The 22,643-nt window shown below is 44.2% G+C and overlaps 1 protein-coding gene across 1 annotated transcript; it reads left to right on the forward strand.

The window, feature by feature from the left end:
- The first annotated feature begins 11,429 nt into the window (after nucleotides 1-11,429).
- On the forward strand, nucleotides 11,430-20,243 carry gp1bb (glycoprotein Ib platelet subunit beta). The gene is made up of 2 exons (XM_034169477.1): nucleotides 11,430-11,543; nucleotides 19,592-20,243. Exon 2 carries the CDS (start codon nucleotides 19,604-19,606, stop codon nucleotides 20,222-20,224), a length of 621 nt encoding a protein of 206 aa, XP_034025368.1. The 5' UTR covers nucleotides 11,430-11,543; nucleotides 19,592-19,603; the 3' UTR covers nucleotides 20,225-20,243.
- The last annotated feature ends 2,400 nt before the right edge of the window (nucleotides 20,244-22,643 follow it).

Below are 22,643 nucleotides of genomic sequence, written 5' to 3' on the forward strand. Positions count from 1 at the left end.
CTGGTGGTACAAATTTGGCCATACTAGCTGACATTACTTGCGAATAAATGGTTGGGCTTTCAGCATATCCTTGTGGCAATCGTGTGTATGTATACCTTTGTCCTGCGTATGTGAAAGCGAACCAGAACTGGCTGTCTGGATCAACCGGGACAGAAAAGAAAGCATTACTAATATCAACGACAGTAAATACTTTAGCATCTGGTCGCAACGAATTTAACAACGTGTACGGATCCGGGACACAAGGAGCTCTTTGAACAACAGCATTGTTGACAGCTTGTAGGTCTTGCACCATTCTCCAACCTACGGAGGGAGGAGCCTTTTTTACCGGAAAGATAGGTGTGTTACATGGTGAATCGGGGCAGGGGATCAAGACTCCTGCCTTCAATAGATCTTGTATTACCGGTCGGATCCCTTCCATCGCATCGGGTCTCAAAGGGTACTGCCGGACACATGGGCGATATTCCGTTTTTGGTCTAATTTGCACTGGTAGGGCTCCTTTTACTAGCCCTACATCAGAGGGTCCTTGGGACCAGAGGGTAGGTGGAACTTCCACCAACCTCTGCTCATCCTCTGGATTCAATAAATATGATCATGCTGTCTGTTGAGGATTATCGCAATGGTCAACACTACTCCCTGCTTCCAAATCCGTTCTATGGAGAAGGAGTACACGGAATAGACCGGTGGAAGGACTGAAAAATTCTCCACTCCCTGGATGGGATTCAACCCAATTGGTTGCATTTATGCCCTCTTTGACCATAAACCCTAGGCTTTTCCAAGTCACGAGATATGGTTTGAAGAGGGACACATGGAAGGGAGTCCCAGTCCTATGTAATCTCTGAATTTCTGGAGGAACATGAGAGACCGCAATTGCAGCTCTATTTTCCCCATCATGGTAAATACAGTCTGCTACTGCAGATGTTGGGGTTACTTCCTCCAAGAGGCTCTCATAGTTACCGTCCGGTCCTGGAGTACCCTTGAACCACAATGTGACATGGAGATCTTCCGGTTCATGTGTTTGTTCAGGATGAGACAACAATGTTTTAGCAAACGACAGAACAGATGCACCAAAAGAGGTGGGGCTAGCATCTTGTAGTTTCAGAAAATAATAATAGTAGCAGTTTAGGGCGTAATTTGAGCCTAAAGTAAAGACCTGCAGCTGATGTTGTCGTTTTACTCGCAACAGTCCATTGTCCGACACTAGAGACAGTCCCAATGCAGTTAGACCATCTCGTCCGAGAAGATTAACCGGACATTGGGGCATCATCAATACAGAGATGCAACATGACTTCCCTTCTGGGTCCCGAATCCACACGGGTTGGGACACAGGGACAGCACATGTCTTCCCATTGGCTGCTCTTACCCAAAATGTTTCATCACTGGGCTGTAACCCTACCGGCCATGAGCAACATGTTGTTTTACATGCGCCCAAATCGCATAGGAAAACAACATGCTTCCCATTCATCATTAAAGTCACTTCCGGTTTAGGTACATCTAAACCTTCAAGCAGATCTTGAAGGTTTAGATCTGCCTCAGGGACTAAAGGTCCCGTTGATGTTGCTTGTCGGGCGGTTAGTCATTGCGGATTCTGTGTTCTTTGTGGGCAGTCCTTGGCGAAATGTCCTAATTTGCCGCAAACCCAACACTCATTTGACCTTCCAGCCCAGGGCTTTGGGGGAGCTGACTGGCCTTGGCCCTGCCAATTTCCTTGCCTGTCCTGCTTCCATTGCCTCTGTGGGTTTGATTGAAAGCGTCCTCGGGGTGGGCCTCTAAAACGGCCCCGCCCACGAGGTGGTCCGAATTTTCTGCCTTGGAAAAAGACTTGGCCTTCCTGCCATTCAGACTCATCAGAATAGAAGGTAGTCACCTGTTTCCTTTTTGGGGCTGCCTTTTTTGTTTTCAGATTTCTTTCTGCGTGTATGGCGTGGTCTACATACTCTTGTAACCCAGCTGTTGGGAGCGTTATCATGTGTTTGTCTACCCATGCTCGGATATCTGATCTGGAGTTGGCATGGAGTGCATTTTTCAATTGTTCATACACGCTATCATTTTTCAGTGGTAGAAGACCACTGTGCACTTTAAAAACTTTTTCCATTCGATGTCGATAGTCTTCGAATGGTTCATCATCTTTCTGTTTTGTGCGATTTATTTCTGTGTAATTTGACTTCTGCTGGTATTTCTGCTTAATTCTAAGCAGTAGTGCGGCCAATCGATCTTCCAATTCCTGACTATCATGGGCTAATGGAGTGTGGTCTGCCTCTGCAGGATCCCAATCTCCTTTTACCTCAGCCCAATCTTTTTGTCACAGTTGCCATTATGACTTGTTGAACTTCATCCCCTCTAAGATTGTAGGATTTAACCAAAGCGGTTATGTCAATAATGTACTGGGCTACATCTTCTCGTGGGGGAGTTACACCTTCCACAGCTGCCTTAACGTCTGCTTGTGTCCAAGTTCGGTACACAAGAATAGTTCTTGGTCCTGACGTATGTGGATTTGCCACATGAATCATTGGATAGACTCCTGATCTACCTGGTTCCTGATCAGCCGGTGGGGCTGATGGTCCAGGTTGATTTTCTTCATCTTTTAGTGTTTTGGATCGTGTTCTCATGACGTGTTGTGTAGGGTCTACATATGATGGGGGTTGTCCCTGCGGTAAATCTAGATAGAGTTTATTCTCCTTTATTTCAGCTTCTGGCTGACTGTGTTTTGTAGTATCCAATTTTACTACCATTTCTACTTTTGGAGCCGCAGGCCCTGTCTCATTATCTTCTTGTCTGTGAAACATCACGTTCCCCTGCTCCTTCTTATCATTTACTGTTTCTTTCTGTCTTTCCTTTGCTTCTCTAAGGCCCTTCTTTCGTTTCTCAACTTCTCTTTCCCATGCTGCAATTTCACCTTGACCTTCTTTTTTCTTTCTTTTTCTCACTTGTTCCACACTTTTTCTCAATACTGTTCTTTAGTTTAGTTAATGACTCTTTCTGCAGGCGTCCATCAAATCCATGATCTTTTATCCACTTATCTAAGTGTTTTGTTGAATTTGGATCAATTTTATTCATGTATATCCAATCTTTTGTTTTTAGATCGTCCCGGGACTTAGGTCTCTCATTTTTACTGTTAGATTTTCCCATTTTGTGTTTTCAGAACGTTTTAGACCAGTGATGGTTTTGCCCCTACAGGGTCCTAATCCACTGGTGTTGTTACAATCACAGGGTAGTAATCAACTATTCTGAGAAGTGCGTTCCCTTTCGCCACCCCGGAGGGCACGGGAAGGCCTTGCCTTTGCTTCTTCTCAAAACTTACTACTTACTTTCCTGTGAGATTTTCATAGAGGGGAGTCGAAGTGACTCCACACTCTCACTCAGTCACTTTTATTACACTCACACACAGTTATTTTATTTACACAGATACATAGAAACACTTTTAATAACCGTACGCGTATTCTTAGGTCAGGGGAGCTCGCCCTCCCGTGGAATTTAACTAATGTCCTGCATTAGGGGACTCCACCATCCCTGCGAGGTTTAACTGCCTTTTCACTGTGCACTTATTTCCCTGTTTAACCGTGACTTTCTGTCACTATTTCACTATTTCAACATTTCTATTTTACGCAGCCTACTGCCACCATTCACAACAACAATTTTATCAGAATCAAATTCTATACTCACACTCCGTCGGTCTCTTTCCCTCTCGGTGATCCCGTCAACCTTTCAGATCCCAGCCAACGGATTGAGCCAGTCCCGTCAAAGGGTCTGAGTTACCTTGGCCAAGGATTTCTCTGGTGTCGATCACGCTCGCTGGATCCGTCAGGTCTGTTGGGATCCCGGACAAGCCCCCAGTCTTTGTCGGGTTTAGAATACTGTACCTTTGATAAGAGGAAGAGACAACCAGGCAATAAAACAAATGAGCGATAGAATTCAATTTAAGCTCGCGAGGAGTGCAGTCAGGCTGTACACCAAAGCTACACTAAAGTCTGGCCTGCGCTCCCGCTCTTTTTATTTAGGACTTCCCTACATACATGGGCGGTACAGCTCCTGAGGGGAAGGGTGATAGCGCGTGAGCTGTTGCCGCAGAACTGCTGATTGCACAATACATTCAGGATGTTCAGAACCTTTTTAATCTTGGGCTCGGTTAAGATGTGTTTAAGACATCTAACGATTAATCACACGTCTTCTGACAAAAGGACTGATGTATCACAATCACACTGTGGTTGGAACATTCAATTCTCTATTCTTTATCTTACTGCTCAGCTTCGGCTGCGTCCTGCATGAGTCATCTTCACATGTCCTAAAAAGAGCTTAGCGTGCACACAGAGATACCACAACTTGCAGAAACACGTCATGTCACATATCTTAAGTAACCTTCACCCATCACATCAGTACAATACATTCTATCAGAGCAGAGAGAACTACATTCTACCAGAGCAGAGAACACAAAACATGCATGATAAAATAAAACAGTGTATCTACAGAATAACTCCAACAAGTACCTGGTCATGCCGTTCGGCCTCACTAACGCCCCCGCAACATTCCAAGCTTTGGTAAACGATGTCTTCAGGACTTCCTGCACTGATTCGTCTTCGTATATCTGGACGATATTCTCATCTTTTCTCCGGACCCTGAGACTCATGTCCAGCATGTACGTCAGGTCCTGCAGTGGTTGTTGGAGAACCGGCTGTTTGTGAAGGGCGAGAAGTGTGAGTTTCACTGCACTTCTTTGTCCTTCCTGGGGTTTATCATCTCCTCTAACTCCGTCGCCCCTGATCCGGCCAAGGTTGCGGCGGTGAGAGATTGGCCCCAACCTACAAGCCGTAGGAAGCTGCAACAGTTCCTCGGCTTTGCAAATTTCTACAGGAGGTTCATAAAGGGCTATAGCCAGGTAGGTAGCCCCCTGACAGCCCTGACCTCTCTTAAAGTCCCCTTCACCTGGTCGGATCGGTGCGAAGCCGCGTTTAAGGAGTTGAAACGACGGTTTTCGACTGCACCAGTGCTGGTGCAGCCTGACCTTAGCCGCCAGTTTGTGGTTGAAGTGGACGCCTCTGACTCAAGGATAGGAGCCGTGCTATCCCAGAGCGGAGAGACCGATAAGGTCCTTCACCCGTGTGCCTATTTTTCCCGCAGGTTGACCCCAGCTGAACGGAACTATGACGTTCGGCAATTGAGAACTCCTTGCGGTGAAAGAGGCGCTTGAGGAGTGGAGACACCTGTTGGAGGGAGCGTCTGTGCCATTCACGGTTTTCACTGACCATCGGAACCTGGAGTATATCAGGACCGCCAGGCGGCTGAACTCCAGGCAAGCCCGCTGGTCACTGTTCTTCGGGCGTTTTGACTTCCGGATCACCTACCGCCCTGGGACCAAGAACCAGAGATCGGATGCCTTGTCCCGGGTGCACGAAGATGAAGTCAAGACTGAGCTGCCGGATCCACCGGAGCCCATCCTTCCGGAGTCCACTATCGTGGCCACCCTCACCTGGGACGTGGAGAAGACCATCCGGGAGGCCCTGGCACGGAGCCCGGACCCCGGAACAGGGCCGAAGAACAGACTCTATGTCCCACCAGAGGCAAGCGCTGCAGTCTTGGATTTCTGTCACGGTTCCAAGCTCTCCTGTCATCCAGGGGTGCGAAGGACCGTGGCAGTGGTCCGGCAGCGCTTCTAGTGGGCGTCCCTGGAGGCTGACATCCGGGAATACATCCAGGCCTGCACTATTGCCAGGGGCAAGGCAGACCATCAAAAAGCACAAGGACTTCTCCAGCCGCTTCCTGTGCCTCATCGTCCCTGGTCCCACATCGGCCTGGATTTTGTCATGGGCCTCCCGCCGTCCCAGGGTATGACGACCATCTTCACGATAGTGGACCGATTCTCCAAGGCGGCCCACTTCATGGCCCTCCCGAAGCTCCCTACGGCCCAGGAGACTGCTGACCTCCTGGTCCACCACGTTGTCCGTCTGCATGGGATACCAACTGACGTCGTCTCGGATCGTAGTCCCCAGTTCTCCTCACATGTCTGGAGGAGCTTCTGCCGGGAACTGGGGGCCACTGTGAGCCTCTCGTCCGGGTATCACCCGCAGACCAATGGACAGGCAGAACGGGCCAACCAAGAACTGGAGCAAGCCCTGCGCTGTGTGACGTCCGCACACCCGACGGCCTGGAGTGAACATCTGGCCTGGATCGAGTATGCGCATAACAGCCAGGTGTCCTCTGCCACCGGCCTCTCCCCGTTTGAGGTGTGTCTGGGGTATCAGCCCCCATTGTTTCCTGTGGTGGAGGGAGAGGTCGGTGTGCCCTCGGTCCAGGCCCACCTGCGGAGGTGCCATCGGGTGTGGCGCACCGCCCGTTCTGCCTTGTTGAAGGCCCGGACGAGGGCGAAGACCCATGCAGACCGCCGGTGATCCCCGGCCCCTGCTTATCAGCCCGGGCAGGAGGTGTGGTTATCCACGAAGGACATCCCCCTTCAGGTGGACTCACCAAAGCTCAAGGACAGATACATAGGGCCCTACAAGATCCTCAGTCCATCCCATGTTTCATGTGTCTAGAATCAAACCACACCACACCTCACCCCTCTGTGCTCCCGGACCGGCGCCGCCTCCTGCCCGGATCATTGACGGGGAGCCGGCTTGGACAGTGCACCAGCTCCTGGACGTCCGTTGAATGGGCCGGGGGTTCCAGTATTTGGTGGACTGGGAGGGGTATGGACCTGAGGAACGCTCCTGGGTGAAGAGGAGCTTCATCCTGGACCCGGCCCTCCTGGCCAATTTCTACCGCCGCCACCCGGACAAGCCTGGTCTGGCGCCAGGAGGCGCCCGTTGAGGGGGGGGGGGTCCTGTTGTGTGGGCCACCAGAAGAGGAGGTACTGCTGGCCCACCACCACCAGATGGCGCCCTGCCTGGAGTGCGGGCTTCAGGCACGAGAGGGCGCAGTCACCATGGACACAGCCGGGAGTGACAGCTGTCACTCATTATCTCACAACAGCTGTCACTCATCTGCACTTCATCTTGCCACTCCATAAAGACCGGACTTCATCTCTACCTCGCTGCCGAGATATCGTCTACCTTAGGAGGTAATTTGTTCTCAGCCATTGTTTTGTCTACCACAGACAGTGTTTGCTTGTGCTATTTTTGCAGTAGGTTTTATGAGTGCTTGCAGCTGGAGGCTGGGTTTGGACTGACGTCTTCACTCCAAACCTTGATAAGTACACATACTACTGCACGTGTCAGCTTTCTGAATGAGAGGTGGAGGTGGAGTTCCACCATTGTTGTTACTGGGTGTTCACACACCCACATCTGATTGTCTCTGCTCCTCGCCAGCAGTACCAGATCCGACACGCGGAGACGGTGGCCACCTGGGGTTTTCGGGACTTGGCAGCTCCAGTATTCTCCAGGTTCGGTGGCGGAGGAAATCGTGTGGTTCCGGTTCTTCTCAGGACAGACGTCCTCTATCCTCGAGCCTGCCCACACGTCACCTTTGTTAATTGACTATTGTACACATTCTGTAATCTGCTGTGTTTGGTTGTGCTTTTCACAACAGTAAAGTGTTCATATTTGACTCTTTCATTGTCCGTTCATTTACACCCCCTGTTGTGGGTCCGTGTCACTACACTTTCACAACACATTTCACAAGAAGCAGAAACTTAACTCAGACTACTTTTGATTACATTGAATATCATGTAAGCAGGCAATGATTAATTAAATAAATGGTAACAACTCATAAAATCTCCATCATTTCCCTCCTCTTTTAGCATTTATTTGCAGTTAGCTAGTGTAAAAATAAATGTATTTACAGTGTATGACAATAATTCAGCATAATTTCACTCATCCATCATGAGCACTTGTTTACACATTTTCACTCATAACTTCATTACTTTACACTGTCAATTATCATCATAAGTGTCTTGTCCTTAGTCCACATTATCACATCCTTCCTGGGGCTCCTCGAGGTTCAAGAGTGTATAGGTTGGTGTGTGAGCCAATTGAAATTGCACAAACAGCTTGGTTGCCAGCCTGGTAACCATTGCCTTAATACAGGGTATGGCACAGCAGGAGAAAACAATCAAAACTCCAATCAAAATCAGAACCGGTGTAAAGAATTTTAGCAATATTTGCCACCAGGAGCCGGAGGTAAACCACCCCCACAGGCTCCATCGAGCTGCTGTTTCCTGAAACTCAGTGGTCATGGTAGTTTGCATTTTTTCCAGGACCCTCATCGCCTGTTGTGCCGAATCAGAATTTATCTCATCAGATATATATATGTACAGCACGTGGCATTTATCATTCCACATACTCCGCCTTGTGCCGCTGTTAACAAATCTAACACTAATCGATTTTGGAGGACCATCGTACGGATTTCAGTCAACATTTTGTTTTGGGCTTTGTTGACTACGAGAGACATGTTTAGGAATACAGCCAATCGATAATTTACTGTTTCTAATCGAAACTGTAAGTTTGGAATACCCAACCAGGGCAACACGGATAGACCACCCCTCTCCCAATCTTCCCTGATCTTAAACTCCTCGGGCACATCATCGCTCTGCCAGATGTGTTTTACCTGGTGAATCTCCACGTCGTCCAAATTCCGCCTCACCTTTTCTGGCCTTTTGGGCTCGGCCGCGACGACAAAGGTGTGATCTGACACCTGGGTAGGGGCGCAAATTCCATCCCATCCCGGTGGGAGAATCAGGTACAAGCGTGTACCACAAACCCAGAACACGTCATCCACTGGCCATGTTCCGTTCCGGGCCGGTAACCATAATTTTGCTATCCTGAAGCAATTGTGATCTGTTGGACAGGAGGGTCTGTCCTAAGCCCACTTTCCACAATATAGGGTTTCAGATTTGGTTGTGTTAACTTGAATACACTCTCCAACATTTAGGCGAGTCTCTACACATCTCTTAGCAGTCAACCGTCCCACTGATACATTCCCTTCCTGATAATAACAAATTGGAAATTTAATTCCGTGGGGTATTATAACAGTTTTGGCCACAAGTGCAGATGCCTTAATCCTAGTCAAGGTTACTAACTGACTACACGGGTCATAAAGTTTCCCCCAATGAGATCCATTCCATCCGCTGTATGCTTTGGACATATATATGTGATCCTCACCAGTCATTGTTACGTACATAGCTTGAACAATACAGTCAGTGACACCATAACTAAATGGTCGTGCCCATAAAGTTGGTTGTGTGCTGGATATTGGGATGTATGAACAGACATAACAGTCTGTCTCATTAACTGATTGAGCTACGATCGTTGCATAATTGTACCAAGAGTTTTGCTGTAATGGATTGTCTGTGGTATCGTTTTTTATCTCATCGAGTAGTGCTAGCATCTGTTTAGGTATGTATCTTTTATTGATTTTTGCAAACGCTTCGCTTGTCTAGCTGTCCCTTGTAACCGGAAATGATGAAGTAAATATATTACCCCTGCTAACAGAATCAACATTATCATACAACAACAAAAACAAGAGCATTTCTTTCTGCTATGAACCTCTCGGATTTCTCCCTTACGTCATCTAACTCTTTCTCTCCTCAGCAGGAGCTCTTCGTCCTTCATGTTGACTAGTACAGGCGTCATCTTTAGTGACAGTTCAAAAGGTGCAGTTTGTTTGGGCTTAGGTGCTGAAGGTGACAGTTCACAGTCTCAGTTCAGTTCAGCAAGGGACTGAGGGAATCTGGAACCTTTTTTTTTTTTTATGTTATTTCCCTTCAGTTGTATTTACTTACGTCAAAATTGTGATTCTAGTGGCTTCGTAGAGCGTCGTCAATCCCTCCTCCGAGCCACAAGTCGACTTCAGTCTAGAGCGCGGCCACGTTTGAAGTGGTGGTCTTTTCCTCCGTCTAACAGGGTTGCGGCGTGTCATCTTCTGGTTACGGAGGGAGGATGTGTCGACGCCCCACGTTGGGCGCCAGGAAAATGTCAGGTCCGTTGCCCGAACTGTACCTGGCACTTAAACTGTGCCTGAGATCGTATCCTGCAAAACACAGTTTCTCAAAGCACAATCACATACAGTAAAAAGAGACAACATTAGACAGAGATCTCTTTTGTGAGCTTTGCGCAAAGGGGAGAAGCTTCGGAGAGAGCGTACAAACCTAAGACCAACCTTGCTTCTCCTGCTCCTCTCCACCGCCCCCCCGGTGCTTGCTCTTTTATTGAAAAAGAAAAAAATCATAAACAATACAACGTAGCATTAGGGTACATTGCGTTTGGGGAAGGGAGGGGTGAACGGTTGCTTGTGAGTTACGGTTTCCTGTGAAACATGCTCGTTTCTTTCACTGAAAGAAGGGAGTAAGCAGTTAAGTTTCGATGTCAACAGAGTCCTGAAACAACCTTTAGTTCATCACCGTGGCTGAGCAATCATTTAGCTTAAATGCAGCATATATGAATGGGTACATAATTATTATGATTGAATGAGTAAATGAAGTATAAAAGAATATAATTCAGACAATAATAAATGTAGAATCCTTTAACAAGTCAGCTAAGACACATATTCTTTCAGTCTTGTGGCTGGTTTCACTCCCACATCACACAGATAACAGATAGTTGATACAGTTCATTTCACAAGAAGCAGAAACTTAACTCAGACTACTTTTGATTACATTGAATATCATGTAAGCAGGCAATGATTAATTAAATGAATGGTAACAACTCATAAAATCTCCATCAGGGTGTGAGGTGGGGTACACCCTGGACAGGACGCCAGTCTGTCACACGGCCACACATAGACAAACAAACACATTCACACCTGCACGCAGACCTACAGACAATTTAAAAAGTTTCCAATTCACCTAACCTGCATGTCTTTGGATGTGGGAGGAAACCGGATCACCCGACAACCCATGACCTTCTCCAAAAGGTTACCTCTCCAATCAAGGCTGGCACGCATTGACAACTAGGTGGATTGAGAAGATACAGATATCCTTATATACATCTGGAATCCAGTCCCAGTTTACAGGTTGGCAGTCCAACCCCCATCCCACAGTCCACCTGCTCTTCACAGCAACTTGGATTTACTTTTTATTACCATTTCATTTCATTTCATTTCATTTCCACATTCAGCTTGGGGTGGATCCAATATTCATAGTTTGATAGGTTGATTTTCAATGATCAGGCTGCTCTTAAACCACAAGCAACAGCCATGTTCTAGTGCGATCATTAGCAAGAAGAACTTTAAGTCAATGCAAATAAATCATTTCAACATAATTATGAGTTCTCTCTTTAAAAATTTGACACGCAGAAGTTGATCATCATACACAATCTCCTTAGAATGGTGAAAGTCAGTGATAGGGCTGCAGATTTTGGGGCAATACCAGGTTAAATTCAGCAGTGAAACGGACAGCAGCCTTTGCATCTGAGTAAAGAGGATTTGACTCAGTTTGTATTTGCCTTATACAAAGTGCTCCAAATGTCCAATTAGAAGCCTGTGCTTGCATGTGTTGCAGATATATATACACATACGTCTGCAGAGACACAGGCTTTTATCAGCAAGTTCCAGCTGGCGGTCACACACTTGTCCTGTCAGAGCGACACACTATCTGCTCCCGAAGCCACGCAGCTCTGAAGGTACGTGACATTTCCTCAGACCACATTTTAAACAAAACCTTCTCACTTATGTAGCCTAAAAGATGTTAAGAAGTCATGTATAAGATAAATTTGCACTGTTTTCAACAACAAGGACTGTTAAAGTTATGATCCATTCAAAGTACCGTGCATCTGGAAAGTATTCACAGCGCTTCATTTTTTCCACATTTTATGTTACAGCCTTGTTCCTAAATGGAGTAAATTCATTTTTCTGTCAAAATTCTACTCACAACACTAAGTTATGACAAGATAAAAATGTTTGTTTTTTGTAAATTAATTAATGAATTTATTTATTTATTTAAAAAGGCAAGAAATCACATAAGTACATAAGTATTCACACCGTTTGCTCAATGCTTTGTTGATGCACCTTTGGCAGCAATTACATCCTCAAGTCTTCTTGAATATGATGCCACAAACTTGGTGCATCTATCTTTGGGCAGTTTTGCCCATTCCTCTTTGCAGCACCTCTCAATCTCCATCAGGTTGGATGGGGAGCATCGGTGCACAGCCATTTTCAGATTTCTCCAGAGATGTTCAATCGGATTCAGGTCTGGGCTCTGCTGGACCACTCAAGGACATTCACAGAGTTGTCCTGAAGCCACTCCTTTAATATCTTGGATGGGTGCTTGGAGTCATTGTCCTGCTGAAAGATCACCCCAGTCTGAGGTCAAGAGTGCTCTGGAGCAGGTTTTCATCCAGGATGCCTCTGTACATTGCTGCATTCATCTTTCCCTCAAGCCTGACTAGTCTCCCAGTTCTTGCCACTGAAAAACATCCCCACAGCACGATGCTGCCACCACCATGCTTTACTAGAGGGATGGTGCCTGGTTTCCTTCAAACATGATCAAATCAAATCAAATCAATTTTATTTATATAGCGCCAAATCACAACAAACAGTTGCCCCAAGGCACTTTATATTGTAAGGCAAAAGCCATACAATAATTACAGAAAAACCCCAACGGTCAAAACGACCCCCTGTGAGCAAGTACTTGGCGACAGTGGGAAGGAAAAACTCCCTTTTAACAGGAAGAAACCTCCAGCAGAACCAGGCTCAGGGAGGGGCAGTCTTCTGCTGGGACTGGTTGGGGCTGAGGGGAGAGAATCAGGAAAAAGTCATGCTGTGGAGGGGAGCAGAGATCAATCACTAATGATTAAATGCAGAGTGGTGCATACAGAGCAAAAAGAGAAAGAAACACTCAGTGCATCATGGGAAACCCCCAGCAGTCTATGTCTATAGCAGCATAACTAAGGGATGGTTCAGAGTCACCTGATCCAGCCCTAACTATAAGCTTTAGCAAAAAGGAACGTTTTAAGCCTAATCTTAAAAGTAGAGAGGGTGTCTGTCTCCCTGATCCGAATTGGGAGCTGGTTCCACAGGAGAGAAGCCTGAAAGCTGAAGGCTCTGCCTCCCATTCTACTCTTAAAAACCCTAGGAACTACAAGTAAGCCTGCAGTCTGAGAGCGAAGCGCTCTATTGGGGTGATATGGTACTATGAGGTCCCTAAGATAAGATGGGACCTGATTATTCAAAACCTTATAAGTAAGATGAAGAATTTTAAATTCTGTTCTAGAATTAACAGGAAGCCAATGAAGAGAGGCCAATATGGGTGAAATATGCTCTCTCCTTCTAGTCCCTGTCAGTACCCAATAGAGCGCTTCGCTCTCAGACTGCAGGCTTACTTGTAGTTCCTAGGGTTTGTAAGAGTAGAATGGGAGGCAGAGCCTTCAGCTTTCAGGCTCCTCTCCTGTGGAACCAGCTCCCAATTCAGATCAGGGAGACAGACACCCTCTCTACTTTTAAGATTAGGCTTAAAACTTTCCTTTTTGCTAAAGCTTATAGTTAGGGCTGGATCAGGTGACCCTGAACCATCCCTTAGTTATGCTGCTATAGACGTAGACTGCTGGGGGGTTCCCATGATGCACTGTTTCTTTCTCTTTTTGCTCTGTATGCACCACTCTGCTTTTAATCATTAGTGATCGATCTCTGCTCCCCTTCACAGCATGTCTTTTTCCTGGTTCTCTCCCTCAGCCCCAACCAGTCCCAGCAGAAGACTGCCCCTCCCTGAGCCTGGTTCTGCTGGAGGTTTCTTCCTGTTAAAAGGGAGTTTTTCCTTCCCACTGTAGCCAAGTGCTTGCTCACAGGGGGTCGTTTTGACCGTTGGGGTTTTACATCATTATTGTATGGCCTTGCCTTACAATATAAGCGCCTTGGGGCAACTGTTTGTTGTGATTTGGCGCTATATAAAAAAAAATTGATTGATTGATTGATTGACTCTAGCTGCAGCATTTTGAATTAACTGAAGGCTTTTCAGGGAACTTTTAGGACAACCTGATAATAATGAATTACAATAGTCCAGCCTAGAGGAAATAAATGCATGAATTAGTTTTTCAGCATCACTCTGAGACAAGACCTTTCTAATTTTAGAGATATTGCACAAATGCAAAAAGCAGTCCTACATATTTGCTTAATATGCGCATTGAAGGACATATCCTGATCAAAAATGACTCCAAGATTTCTCACAGTATTACTGGAGGTCAGGGTAATGCCATCCAGAGTAAGGATCTGGTTAGACACCATGTTTCTAAGATTTGTGGGGCCAAGTACAATAACTTCAGTTTTATCTGAATTTAAAAGCAGGAAATTAGAGGTCATCCATGTCTTTATGTCTGTAAGATATTCCTGCAGTTTAACTAATTGGTGTGTCCTCTGGCTTCATGGATAGATAAAGCTGGGTATCATCTGCGTAACAATGAAAATTTAAGCAATGCTTTCTAATAATACTGCCTAAGGGAAGCATGTATAAAGTGAATAAAATTGGTCCTAGCACAGAACCTTGTGGAATTCCATACTTAACCTTAGTCTGTGAAGAAGACTCCCCATTTACATGAACAAATTGTAATCTATTAGATAAATATGATTCAAACCACCGCAGCGCAGTGCCTTTAATACCTATGGCATGCTCTAATCTCTGTAATAAAATTTTATGGTCAACAGTATCAAAAGCAGCACTGGGGTCTAACAGGACAAGCACAGAGATGAGTCCACTGTCTGAGGCCATAAGAAGATCATTTGTAACCTTCACTAATGTTGTTTCTGTACTATGATGAATTCTAAAAACCTGACTGAAACTCTTCAAATAGACCATACCTCTGCAGATGATCAGTTAGCTGTTTTACAACTACCCTTTCAAGAATTTCTGAGAGAAAAGGAAGGTTGGAGATTGGCCTATAATTAGCTAAGATAGCTGGGTCAAGTGATGGCTTTTTAAGTAATGGTTTAATTACTGCCACCTTAAAAGCCTGTGGTACATAGCCAACTAATAAAGATAGATTGATCATATTTAAGATCGAAGCATTAAATAATGGTAGGGCTTCCTTGAGCAGCCTGGTAGGAATGGGGTCTAATAGACATGTTGATGGTTTGGAGGAAGTAACTAATGAAAATAACTCAGACAGAACAATCGGAGAGAAAGAGTGTAACCAAATACCAGCATTACTGAAAGCAGCCAAAGATAACGATATGTCTTTGGGATGGTTATGAGTAATTTTTTCTCTAATAGTTAAAATTTTAGAAAGAAATGATCAGACAGAAGGGGGTTTTCAGGGAATACTGTTAAGTCTTCAATTTCCATACCATAAGTCAGAACAAGATCTAAAGTATGGTTAAAGTGGTGAGTGGACTCATTTACATTTTGAGCAAAGCCAATTGAGTCTAATAATAGATTAAATGCAGTGTTGAGGCTGTCATTCCCAGCATCTATGTGGATGTTAAAATCGCCCACTATAATTATCTTATCTGAGCTAAGCACTAAGTCAGACAAAAGGTCTGAAAATTCACAAAGAAACTCACAGTAATGACCAGGTGGATGATTGATAACAACAAATAAAACTGTTTTTTGGGACTTCCAATTTGGATGGACAAGACTAAGAGTCAAGCTTTCAAATGAATTAAAGCTCTGTCTGGGTTTTTGATTAATTAATAAGCTGGAGTGGAAGATTGCTGCTAATCCTCCCCCTCGGCCCGTGCTACGAGCATTCTGACAGTTAGTGTGACTCGGGGGTGTTGACTCATTTAAACTAACATATTCATCCTGCTGTAACCAGGTTTCTGTAAGGCAGAATAAATCAATATGTTGATCAATTATTATATCATTTACTAACAGGGACTTAGAAGAGAGAGACCTAATGTTTAATAGACCACATTTAACTGTTTTAGTCTGTGGTGCAGTTGAAGATGCTATATTATTTTTTCTTTTTGAATTTTTATGCTTAAATAGATTTTTCCTGGTTGTTGGTGGTCTGGGAGCAGGCACCGTCTCTACGGGGATGGGGTATTGGGGGGATGGCAGGGGGAGAGAAGCTGCAGAGAGGTGTGTAAGACTACAACTCTGCTTCCTGGTCCCAACCCTGGATAGTCACGGTTTGGAGGGTTTAATAAAATTGGCCAGATTTCTAGAAATGAGAGCTGCTCCATCCAAAGTGGGATGGATGCCGTCTCTCCTAACAAGACCAGGTTTTCCCCAGAAGCTTTGCCATTTATCTATGAAGCCCACCTCATTTTTTGGACACCACTCAGACAGCCAGCAATTCAAGGAGAACATGCGGCTAAACATGTCACTCCCGGTCCGATTGGGGAGGGGCCCAGAGAAAACTACAGAGTCCGACATTGTTTTTGCAAAGTTACACACCGAATCAATGTTAATTTTAGTGACCTCCGATTGGCGTAACCGGGTGTCATTACTGCCGACGTGAATTACAATCTTACCAAATTTACGCTTAGCCTTAGCCAGCAGTTTCAAATTTCCTTCAATGTCGCCTGCTCTGGCCCCGGAAGACAATTGACTATGGTTGCTGGTGACGCTAACTTCACATTTCTCAAAACAGAGTTGCCAATAACCAGAGTTTGTTCCTCGGCGGGTGTGTCGCCGAGTGGGGAAAAACAGTTAGAAATATGAACGGGTTGGTGGTGTACAGGGGGCTTCTGTTTAGGACTACGCTTCCTCCTCACAGTCACCCAGCCGGCCTGCTTTCCCGGCTGCTCGGGATCTGCTGGGGGACCGCTAACGGCGGCTAAGCTACCTTGGTCCGCACCAACTACAGGGGTCTGGCTAGCTGTAGGATTTTCCAAGGTACGGAGCCGAGTCTCCCATTCGCCCAGCATGACCTCCAAAGCTACAAATAAGCTACACTTATTACACTTATATATTATATATATATATATATATATATATATATATATTATATTATATCTTTTGGTATAACTCACAAACTCGTAGCTTAAAGCAGATAACCCGTAAGTTGGAGAGGAAATGGCGTCTCACTAATTTAGAAGATCTTCACTTAGCCTGGAAAAAGAGTCTGTTGCTCTATAAAAAAGCCCTCCGTAAAGCTAGGACATCTTTCTACTCATCACTAATTGAAGAAAATAAGAACAACCCCAGGTTTCTTTTCAGCACTGTAGCCAGGCTGACAAAGAGTCAGAGCTCTATTGAGCTGAGTATTCCATTAACTTTAACTAGTAATGACTTCATGACTTTCTTTGCTAACAAAATTTTAACTATTAGAGAAAAAATTACTCATAACCATCCCAAAGACATATTGTTATCTTTGGCTGCTTTCAGTGATGCCGGTATTTGGTTAGACTCTTTCTCTCCGATTGTTCTGTCTGAGTTATTTTCATTAGTTACTTCATCCAAACCATCAACATGTTTATTAGACCCCATTCCTACCAGGCTGCTCAAGGAAGCCCTACCATTATTTAATGCTTCGATCTTAAATATGATCAATCTATCTTTGTTAGTTGGCTATGTACCACAGGCTTTTAAGGTGGCAGTAATTAAACCATTACTTAAAAAGCCATCACTTGACCCAGCTATCTTAGCTAATTATAGGCCAATCTCCAACCTTCCTTTTCTCTCAAAGATTCTTGAAAGGGTAGTTGTAAAACAGCTAACTGATCATCTGCAGAGGAATGGTCTATTTGAAGAGTTTCAGTCAGGTTTTAGAATTCATCATAGTACAGAAACAGCATTAGTGAAGGTTACAAATGATCTTCTTATGGCCTCGGACAGTGGACTCATCTCTGTGCTTGTTCTGTTAGACCTCAGTGCTGCTTTTGATACTGTTGACCATAAAATTTTATTACAGAGATTAGAGCATGCCATAGGTATTAAAGGCACTGCGCTGCGGTGGTTTGAATCATATTTGTCTAATAGATTACAATTTGTTCATGTAAATGGGGAATCTTCTTCACAGACTAAAGTTAATTATGGAGTTCCACAAGGTTCTGTGCTAGGACCAATTTTATTCACTTTATACATGCTTCCCTTAGGCAGTATTATTAGACGGTATTGCTTAAATTTTCATTGTTATGCAGTTGATACCCAGCTTTATCTATCCATGAAGCCAGAGGACACACACCAATTAGCTAAACTGCAGGATTGTCTTACAGACATAAAGACATGGATGACCTCTAATTTCCTGCTTTTAAACTCAGATAAAACTGAAGTTATTGTACTTGGCCCCACAAATCTTAGAAACATGGTGTCTAACCAGATCCTTACTCTGGATGGCATTACCCTGACCTCTAGTAATACTGTGAGAAATCTTGGAGTCATTTCTGATCAGGATATGTCATTCAAAGCGCATATTAAACAAATATGTAGGACTGCTTTTTTGCATTTACGCAATATCTCTAAAATCAGAAAGGTCTTGTCTCAGAGTGATGCTGAAAAACTAAGTTTGGTTTTGAATAATCAGGTCCCATCTTATCTTAGGGACCTCATAGTACCATATCACCCCAATAGAGCGCTTCGCTCTCAGACTGCAGGCTTACTTGTAGTTCCTAGGGTTTGTAAGAGTAGAATGGGAGGTAGAGCCTTCAGCTTTCAGGCTCCTCTCCTGTGGAACCAGCTCCCAATTCAGATCAGGGAGACAGACACCCTCTCTACTTTTAAGATTAGGCTTAAAACTTTCCTTTTTGCTAAAGCTTATAGTTAGGGCTGGATCAGGTGACCCTGAACCATCCCTTAGTTATGCTGCTATAGACATAGACTGCTGGGGGGTTCCCATGATGCATTGTTTCTTTCTCTTTTTGCTCTGTATGCACCACTCTTCATTTAATCATTAGTGATCGATCTCTGCTCCCCTCCACAGCATGTCTTTTTCCTGGTTCTCTCCCTTAGCCCGAACCAGTCCCAGCAGAAGACTGCCCCTCCCTGAGCCTGGTTCTGCTGGAGGTTTCTTCCTGTTAAAAGGGAGTTTTTCCTTCCCACTGTAGCCAAGTGCTTGCTCACAGGGGGTCGTTTTGACCGTTGGGGTTTTACATAATTATTGTATGGCCTTGCCTTACAATATAAAGCGCCTTGGGGCAACTGTTTGTTGTGATTTGGCGCTATATAAAAAAAAAGATTGATTGATTGATTGATGATGCCTGGCATTCACTCCAAAGAGTTCAATCTTTGTCTCATCAGACCAGACAATTTTGTTTCTCGTGGTCTGAGAGTCCTTCAGGTGCCTTTTGGCAAACCCCAGGTGGGCTGCCATGCGCCTTTTACTAAGGAGTGGCTTCCATCTGGCCACTCTACCATACAGACCTGATTGGTGGATTGCTGCAGAGATGGTTGTCCTTATGGAAAGTTTTCCTCTCTCCACAGAGGAATGCTGGAGCTCTGACAGAGTGACCATCGGGTTCTTGGTCACCTCCCTGACCAAGGCCCTTCTCCCCTGATTGCTCAGTTTAGATGGGTGGCCAGCTCTAGGAAGAGTCCTGGTGTATCTGAACTTCTTCCATTTATGGATGATGGAGGCCACTGTGCTCATTGGGACCTTCAAAGCAGGTCCAATACTTTTGGAGAGCAGCGTATATAAACCAGAGGATCCTTGGTTTAAATCCCTATCATGCCAGTGCTCATTTCCAAGAGCTTTTCTTACACCTAAAAATGATATCTGCAGCAACATTACAACAATCCGTGAGATATTCCAGTCTGTGTATATGACCTAGTTGTAACAGATATTATTTTTCTTTTCAGCATTTGGTCATAATGAAGACGCTCCTGTGTCTACTGCTCTTTTTTGAAGTCAGAGGTCAAAGGTCAGCAGCATGCCCTCACCTTTGTTCCTGTGTTGGGGGTCAGGTAGACTGCAGCAGTAAGTCTCTCACCACCTCCTCTCTCCCCACCCTGTTCCCTGCTGACACCACTGAACTTCATCTCCATAACAACCTGCTCACCTCCCTCCCTAACGGCCTGCTGGATACGCTGACCTCCCTGCATTCTGCCTCATTCCACGGTAACCCATGGGTGTGCGACTGTGGTGTGCTCTACTTGCAATCTTGGCTGCTGCGGCAGCCTGCGGGCAGCACGTCACATCAAGGTGTCAAATGCAGCTCCCCTCCTAGCCTGAGAGGACGGCTGGTTGTGTACCTGACTGAGGAGGAGGTGCTGGAGTCCTGCCGTTACTGGTACTGTGACCTGGCTTTGGCCTCACAGGTGTGCCTGTTCGTGTTTGTGCTGGTCCAGGCGACCCTACTGGTTACTGTCATCGTGTTCCTGAAGAGGTTTGAAAGATTGTCAAAGGAAGGGAGGAGGACCAGAGAGGAGAGCAGCACAGCTGGAGAGGATATGAGGGAGAATGTCACGCCTTTAATGGCCAGCAGCATCTGACACAGAGAAAACATCCTGGATGAGTACAACCCCTGGCAATAATTATGGAATCACCGGCCTCAGAGGACGTTCATTCAGTTGTTTAATTTTGTAGAAAAAAAGCAGATCACAGACATGACACAAAACTAAAGTCATTTCAAATGGCAACTTTCTGGCTTTAAGAAACACTATAAGAAATCAGGAAAAATAATTGTGGCAGTCAGTAATGGTTACTTTTTTAGACCAAGCAGAGGGAAAAAAATATGGACTCACTCAATTCTGAGGAATAAATTATGGAATCACCCTGTAAATTTTCATCTCCAAAACTAACACCTGCATCAAATCAGATCTGCTCATTAGTCTGCATCTAAAAAGGAGTGATCACACCTCAGAGAGCTGTTGCACCAAGTGGACTGACATGAATCATGGCTCCAACATGAGAGATGTCAATTGAAACAAAGGAGAGGATTATCAAACTCTTAAAAGAGGGTAAATCATCACGCAGTGTTGCAAAAGATGTTGGTTGTTCACAGTCAGCTGTGTCTAAACTCTGGACCAAATACAAACATGGGAAGGTTGTTAAAGGCAAACATACTGGTAGACCAAGGAACACATCAAAGCATCAAGACAGAAAACTTAAAGCAATATGTCTCAAAAATGAGGAACAAAACAAATGAGGAACGAATGGGAGGAAACTGGAGTCAACGTCTGTGACCGAATTGTATGAAACCGCCTAAAGGAAATGGGATTTACATACAGAAAAGCTAAACAAAAGCCATCATTAACACCTAAACAGAAAAAACAAGGTTACAATGGACTAAGGAAAAGCAATCGTGGACTGTGGATGACTGGATGAAAGTCATATTCAGTGATGAATCTCGAATCTGCATTGGGCAAGGTGATGATGCTGGAACTTTTGTTTGGTTCCAATGAGATTTATAAAGATGACTGCCTGAAGAGAACATGTAAATTTCCACAGTCATTGATGATATGGGGCTGCATGTCAGGTAAAGGCACTAGGGAGATGGCTGTCATTACATCATCAATAAATGCACAAGTTTACGTTGATATTTTGGACACTTTTCTTATCCCATCAATTGAAAGGATGTCTGGGGATGATGAAATCATTTTTCAAGATGATAATGCATCTTGCCATAGAGCAAAAACTGTGAAAACATTCCTTGCAAAAAGCCACATAGGGTCAATGTCATGGCCTGCAAATAGTCCGGATCTTAATCCAATTGAAAATCAGTGTTGTATAAAGTACCGGAAAATCACACTTAAGTAAAAGTACAGATACCCATTAAAAAAAAATGACTTTGGTAGAAGTTCAAGTCACTGATTGAAATGCTACTCAAATAAAAGTCCTAAAGTATCTAGTATTTATTGTACTTAAGTATGACAAGTAATGTACAACAAAATGTACTCAAGTATTGAAAGTAAAAGTACAAGTAAACCTTAATAATCAAAAACAGACTGATTTTTTTATATTAAAGTTTATCTAGGTTTGTAAATGACTGGTAGTATTAGTCTAAATACTGAAAATTGTGCACATCACACAAAAACACTTCAGAAACAAGGCTTCAAAACCTAAACGAGAGTAGACTACTCACTAGGTGTTCACAGGAAACAATTATTTATTTCTATATGTATCTATTTATTTTCATTGTTACATGGTTTTATCTTTTCTGTTGTGTTTTGTTTCATTAGGTTCTTTTTGTCTCTTTTTCTAAAATTGTACTGTAACATTATTAGTCTATTATTATTGACTGTTATTGTCTATTATGTAGACTATTATTGTTGTTGCTATTATTATAATATATGAATCAAAATACATTTAATAAAATACAATTTGACTCTTTTACGACAATGAACGCTGAACCATTAATTATACAGAAAACCAACACAAACGTGCTGATGCGAACAGCTTAATGCTAACTTTAACATTGAAAACGCCATAGACATGCTAACGTGTTAGCATCGGTCCTGTTTTTAAGTTATAAAATACATCTATCAACTGTTTCAGAAGACCAGAACAGGTCGGTTTAACATAAAAATATTAAATATTACTCACAGACATATGCTCTTCAGGATTTTAGTGGAGAAAAATTAGGATAAAGTGAAATAAAAAACAATGAATCCACGAATCTTAGATTGAAGTACTGCTTCGATCTGCGAATTACTGCTTCGATTGGTTCAAAGTTAAAAGCAAAAATGCGCTGCAGAAAAGTTGATTACAGACCCGCTGCAGGTCTGTAATCAATTTAGAGAAATTATCATTTTCCTGACAAACACCCCCCAAATGTGCAACTGCAAAAAAGCCTACCGGACATGCCTCTTGACAAATCGGCCTGACTTCGTTGCAGTCACTAGTAATCAGTGGTGTCTCTGGGTGAAAACACTACTTTTTTCGTGTGTGTGGGGTTTTTTTTGTTTGTTT

The sequence above is a fragment of the Thalassophryne amazonica genome, chromosome 5, assembly GCF_902500255.1.
Source record: "Thalassophryne amazonica chromosome 5, fThaAma1.1, whole genome shotgun sequence".
NCBI lineage: Eukaryota > Metazoa > Chordata > Actinopteri > Batrachoidiformes > Batrachoididae > Thalassophryne > Thalassophryne amazonica.

Excerpts from the sequence above, each read along its gene's own strand:
- gp1bb (XM_034169477.1), top strand. The coding sequence starts at position 19,604 with ATGAAGACGCTCCTGTGTCTACTGCTCTTTTTTGAAGTCAGAGGTCAA.